At 62.2% G+C, this 6000-nt stretch overlaps 1 protein-coding gene across 6 annotated transcripts in view; it reads left to right on the forward strand.

The window, feature by feature from the left end:
* Positions 1 to 5470, forward strand: part of FAM222A (family with sequence similarity 222 member A) — a 140757-nt gene extending 135287 nt beyond the window's left edge. For all 6 annotated transcript variants that reach the window (XM_064481147.1, XM_064481151.1, XM_064481148.1 and 3 more), the window contains one exon: positions 2943 to 5470. In XM_064481147.1, the coding sequence (XP_064337217.1) occupies positions 2943 to 4231 (1289 nt within the window). In that variant the 3' untranslated portion in view covers positions 4232 to 5470. The remainder of the gene's footprint in view (positions 1 to 2942) is intronic.
* Positions 5471 to 6000: the final 530 nt, after the last annotated feature.

Genomic DNA, 6000 nt, shown 5'->3' on the forward strand with positions numbered 1-6000 from the left:
GCGGCTGCCCGGCCCAGCTTGGGCCGCAGGGATGGAGGGCCACCGCTCCAGCCTCCTTGGGGCACCTGATGCTGCCGACCTCTTCCCTCCCTGCTGCCCCATCCAGGTCAGACCACATCCCTGCACCTCCAGGCAGGCAGGAGTGCTCCTCCTAACACGCCAGCCTGCCCTGCTCCTCGCCTGCTTAAAGCCTTCCATGGCTGCCGATGCCGGAGCCAAGGCTCCCGTCGCAGCACTGCTGGCACCTGGTGGACAGTTCTCTGTGGGGTCTTCATCCTGGGCATGTAGGAGATTGAGCCGCACCCTGACCCCTACACGCTAGATGCCAGTAGTACCCTCTCCCCAAGTTACACGGCCAAACTGGGCTCCAGACATCGCCAGTGTGCCCCAGGGGGCAGGGCCATTGAGAACCTCTGCCCGCGAGGAAGAGGCCCTACTCTGGGCCTTGGCCCCCATGAGCTACGGGTCACAGCCCTCTCTCCCCCGCCTGCCTGCTCTGGGCTCCTGCTCTTATTCTGGTTTGTTTACAGTTCCCACCTGGGACAGGCTTCCTCCTCTCTGGACCTTTGCTCGCGCAGTTTCTTCTGCCCAAAATGTGTTTCTCCCCACTCCTCACCCCTTTCGCCGCCGCCTTAGCAGGGATCCTCTTTCCTCCGGAGAGCTGTCTCGAAGCCCCGTGGGGTGAGGCTCCCCCATGTCCCCACGCTGCCTGCACCCCTCTCCCCTTCACAGCACGGGCTTTGCTCAGATTGGCTGTGAGCCCATGAGGGGATGGGGGTGAGGCTCGGGAAGGAAGGGATGCGGTGTGTGGCCTTCCGATTGGTGGGATGCCTGAGGAAGGCAGGGGGGTCCACACTGTCCCAGCCACAACGCCAGGCCTACCTGTGCACGAGCCCTGCCCCTTCCTCTCCCAGGAAGACCCTTGTGCTGGGCAGACGGGGAGGGTCTTAATACACTAAGGCTAAGGCTCCACCACATGACTTGTTAGACCCTCACAGCCCCCCTGGGGGTGGTGTTAGCAGCAGCATAACCCCATTTTACAGATAAGGAAACTGAGGCTTAGAGTAGTGAGGCCCCCACCCCCAAAGTTCCTAAGGAGTCACTGTTGGGTGCTGGGGTGCCTACAAGGTGGGGAGGAAGGCAGTGCACCGTGAGACCTGGTAGGGTCCTCCTTGCCTAAAGAAAGGTCCAGCCAGGCCACAATCTCCCAGCACCTTTTGTGCACCTCAGCCCCTGCTGGGCCCCCAGGCCACCCTGCAGACCTGGCACAGTCATTATCCCCATTCCATAGGCGGGGAAACTGAGGCTCAGCCCCGCCAACAACTCGCCCAGGGCCACACAGCCCCACAGCCGGGCAGGACTCCACCCAGGCTGCTGCTCCAGAGCTCAGGCTCTTTCCATCTGCCTCATGCAAGCCCCCTGCTCCCCTCCCTGACCCCCCACCCCTGCCCCAGAGTCGGTCCCGGGCAGCACTGAGGACTGTCTGTCTCAGGACCAGAGAGGGGCTTTGGATGGGAGAAGGGGGTCTACCCACCAGTGACCCACCTCCCGCATGGCAGGGGCCAGCTTGCCCACTGACAGCGGGGACAGTCAACCCGTCACACAAAGTGCACCATTCAGCTGATGTGCTGACGGCTCACAAAACAGGCAGCAGCCGCCATGCTGGTCTTGCAGGTGATAGACTCAGGGAGGGGATGGGCAGCCAGCCGGGACAGGATCCCTCCTTCTCAGTTGCCTGCTGGCTGAACGAGGGACTGTGAGCACCAGGATGAAGGCCGACAGCAGCAACCCGCCCCCCACCGGCGCCAGGCCCGTGCTGGGCTCTGTCCACAGAGCACTCACTGAACCGTCCACAGGGTCACGGGTCATCATCACCCCATTTCACAGATGAGGAGAGGGAGGCACCGAGAGGACGAGGGAAAGGGGGCAGGAAGGAACACCCCCCCAGCGTGGTGTTGCGGGGGAAGGCGGCACCACGCAGACAGGGTGCGGAGCCCTGGAACTCCCGTGCCCTGCGGGGGGGAGTGCAGCCCGCACAGTCTCTTTGGCAAACTGTTGCCCATTTTCTCCTGAAGCTGAACGTTCTCTCCTCCCCTGTGTCCCAGCAATTCCACTCCCGGGCGTATTCCCAGCCGGCAGGACTCGCTGAATATGTTCCTCAGGGGCCACAGCAGTGTTTGCATCAGCCCCAAACCAGAAATGGCCCAAATGCCATCGACAGTAGGAAAGACAAGTAAACTGTGATACAGTCACACTCGAACATCACACAGCGATGAGACAGAGCAGGTGCCGCCCCCACAACCCCCCGGGTGACTCTCGAAATGTAACCTTAAGTGGGGGAGACCCCACGGTGCAAATGAGCACGTCCTGCAGGATTCCAGCTCACCCACGCTAAGGCCAGGCTTACCAGTCCACACTGGCAGAAGTCGGGGTGGGGGGAGGGTATAGCTCGAGGGGCAAAAGCACATGCTTAGCATGCACGAGGTCCTGAGTTCAGTCCCCAGTACCTCTATAAATAAATAAACCTAATTACTGCACCCCCTCTGCTAAAAAAAGAAGTCAGGAGGGCCATTCACTTGGTGTGGTTAGGGACTGTGAGGGGGCCCAACCCGCCCGAGGCGCCTGCCCTGCCACCCGGTCTGCCTACGGCCACCGCCACTGCCACCCTCCGGGGCCTGGCACTAGCCCTCCCTTGACTGAGGTGTTATATGAGTATGCTTGTGAGAATGCACCACGCTTGTGATGTGTGCAGTTTCCTTTTGTACTTTTACACTTTGCTCCAAAGCTTAAAAATTTAGGAGTGACTGAAGGAGCACGTGACTGGATGGAGAAAACAGGGAGGGAGGGGCGGCTGGTGAGTCCTTACAGGGAGCAGTGCGGGGCGTGGCTCGGGGCCTCCCCGGGTCGCAGGGTCAGCTCTCACCTGTGCTTCGTCCCCGCAGGCGAGACGGCGGCCAGCTCCATGCATTCCTCCCGCTACCCGAGCCCGGCCGAGCTGGATGCCTATGCCGAGAAGGTGGCCAACAGCCCGCTCTCCATCAAGATCTTCCCCACCAACATCCGCGTGCCCCAGCACAAGCACCTTGGCCGCACTGTCAACGGCTATGACACCAGCGGCCAGCGCTACAGCCCCTACCCGCAGCACACGGCCGGCTACCAGGGCCTGCTGGCCATCGTCAAGGCTGCCGTCTCCTCCTCCAGCGTAGCCGCTCCCACCGGGCCCGCCAAAAGCGTGCTCAAGAGCGCCGAGGGCAAGCGGACCAAGCTGTCGCCAGCCACCGTGCAGGTGGGCATCGCGCCCTACCCAGCGCCCAGCACTCTGGGGCCCTTGGCCTACCCGAAGCCGCCCGAGGCACCCGCCCCGCCACCTGGCCTGCCCACGGCCGCTGCCACCGCCGCCTCCGTCATCCCCCTGCCTGGCCGCGGCCTGCCCCTGCCGCCTTCCAACCTGCCCTCCATCCACAGCATCCTCTACCAGCTCAACCAGCAGTGCCAGGCCCCGGGCACCGCACCTGCTGCCTGCCAGGCCGTAGCTGTCCCCCACCCCAGCCCGGCCAAGCACGGCCCGGTCCCCAGCTTCCCCAGCATGGCCTACTCGGCCACCGCCGGCCTGCCCGACTGCCGGAAGGGCACCGAGCTGGGCCAGGGAAGCACTTCAGCCTTGACGTTGGCTGGGGCCACCAAGCCCGCAGGGTTCGCGGACAGTGGCCTGGATTACCTGCTGTGGCCACAGAAGCCGCCCCCGCCACCACCCCAGCCACTGCGGGCCTACAGCGGCGGTGGTGCAGTGGCCAGCAAGTCCCCCGAGGCCTGTGGGGGGCGGGTGTACGAGCGGGCCAGCGGGTCGCCCCTCAACTGCGGCGTGGGGCTGCCCGCCAGCTTCACCGTGGGCCAGTACTTCGCCGCCCCCTGGAACAGCGTGCTGGTGACCCCCACCAGCGACTGCTACAACCCGGCAGCGGCGGCAGCAGTGGCGGTGACTGAGCTGGGGCCGGGGGCAGCCCGGGAGCTGGCAGGGCCCCCGGCGGAGACCCTCTCGGGCCTGCCCAGCAAGAGCGTGTGCAACACGGCCGTGCTGAGCAGCAGCCTGCAGTCACTGGAGTATCTCATCAATGACATCCGGCCGCCCTGCATCAAGGAGCAGATGCTGGGCAAGGGCTACGAGACAGTGGCTGTGCCCCGGCTGCTCGACCACCAGCACGCCCACATCCGCCTGCCCGTCTACAGATAAGGCCTGCCTGGCAGATGCACAGACAGACGGACAGGGAGCCAAGGGGGGAGGCAGGCCGCAGAACAGGGTGGGTGACACGCAGGGAGGGCCAGCCCCTCCCTGTGTCCGAGTGCCCATGGATGCCCACAGGGAAGCCAGGCTGGTTGCTGCCATGTGGCTGCCAGAAGGGGAGTGACAGGGTGGCCTCACTCACCAGGGCCCCTCTCCCCCATCCGCTGCCCCAGGATACGGGGAGGGCCCAAGGCAGCTGCCGACGTCCACGCCTTCCTCCATCCAAGCTGGCAGAGGCAGGGAGAGAGAAACCACTTAAAAACAGGAATGGTTCTTTCTGGCTCTCCAGGAGAGGGGCTCGGGCCACAGTGAGATCCAGGAGGAAGTGTGACGGTCTAGAGTCAGGGTGGGCTAGAGCAGCCCCTGGGGTTAGACAGCTCCTCCCTCCACGAGCTCCCCAGTCTCCCCGAAAAAGAGCAGAGGGGGCTTATAAGTCACTGGGCCCACAGTGTCCCCCACTGCCCAATCCAGGTGCAGACCACTCTGATAGAGGCTCCGGGACTACCGGCCCCCCTGCTCCTTCTCTCCGAGACTCTCCTTCCCCTTCCCCACCATTCTTTCCCAACACAGAATCCCATCTCCATTCTCCCAACCCTGGACTACCACTTTCCCCCTTCCCTCCCATACATCTTACAGGGCTGCTGGACACAGTTGTGCAGGCTGTGGACTGCACAAGGGCAACTCATCCAAGGAGACACCACTCGCATCCTAGACTTGTATATTTATTGCAGCAATTTTCTGAATCTTGAGGAAGGGGCACCATGTACCTATTCGCACAAAGGCACCACAGGGGCTAACCATGCCAGAGGGACCACCCACTGCTTCCTCCAGGGGTTCTCCTAGGAACCAGCGAGAGGGCAACCTGCTGGTTCTAACTGGGAGATCCAATCCAGCTCCCTTCCTGCAAGCCGCCCTCCAAGGCCTGCCCCACACCATTTGGGGGGTAAGGCAGGCAGGGGTCCCCTCATTAAATCCCCAAGGCCCGATTTCCCCAGGTCCCGGCCCCTCTGGCACTCCGGAAGCGGTACTGTATCTCTCCAAGGCCTGTTCAAGCACTAAGTGCATTTACAAATCTCTGAGAATGTTTTTTTTTTATACTAAAATTGACCATTATATTCTACTGTGAGAAGTGCGGTCTGCACTATATTGTTTTAAAAACGAAGAGAAAGAAAAAAAAAGAAAAACACAGATGGTGTCTCAGCTGTGGGATTGTTTTGTAGCTCTTGTTTTCGTTAGTTCTTCCTTCCTCCCCTTAGGAGTGAAATGCGCTGTCTCCTCCCCTGCCGACCAGGCCGGCCAGGAGCCCCCGGCCCCTCCTGTGCTGGGCCACTTTGTATGCGATGTTCCATCGACTCCTCCAGCTCTTTCCAAGTGCACACTGTCATTTACCCTGATTATGGGTCAGGCCAGTGATGGGTCCACAGATCAGCTGAGGCAGAACTGAGCCCAGGTCCCTTTGGCTCATCCCCTGAGTAGTCCAGAGGTGGTCTGGGGCTGGCATCCCAGCATCGCTAAATTCCCCCCCAGTTCTACCTGTGTGCCTGGCACGCTCCATGTTTCCCTGGAGGCACTGTGGCTGGGGACAGGCCAAAGTGGCTGGGCAGTGGCCATCTCCCTGGCCAGCCCCAGCACACACCCACCCTGTGCCCTGGCGCCCGGGGATGCCCAAGAGACCATCCTTGTCCCAGGATGTTCCGCATTTATCAGGCGCTTATTGT

Source organism: Camelus dromedarius, chromosome 31, assembly GCF_036321535.1.
Source record: "Camelus dromedarius isolate mCamDro1 chromosome 31, mCamDro1.pat, whole genome shotgun sequence".
In the NCBI taxonomy this organism is placed as follows: domain Eukaryota; kingdom Metazoa; phylum Chordata; class Mammalia; order Artiodactyla; family Camelidae; genus Camelus; species Camelus dromedarius.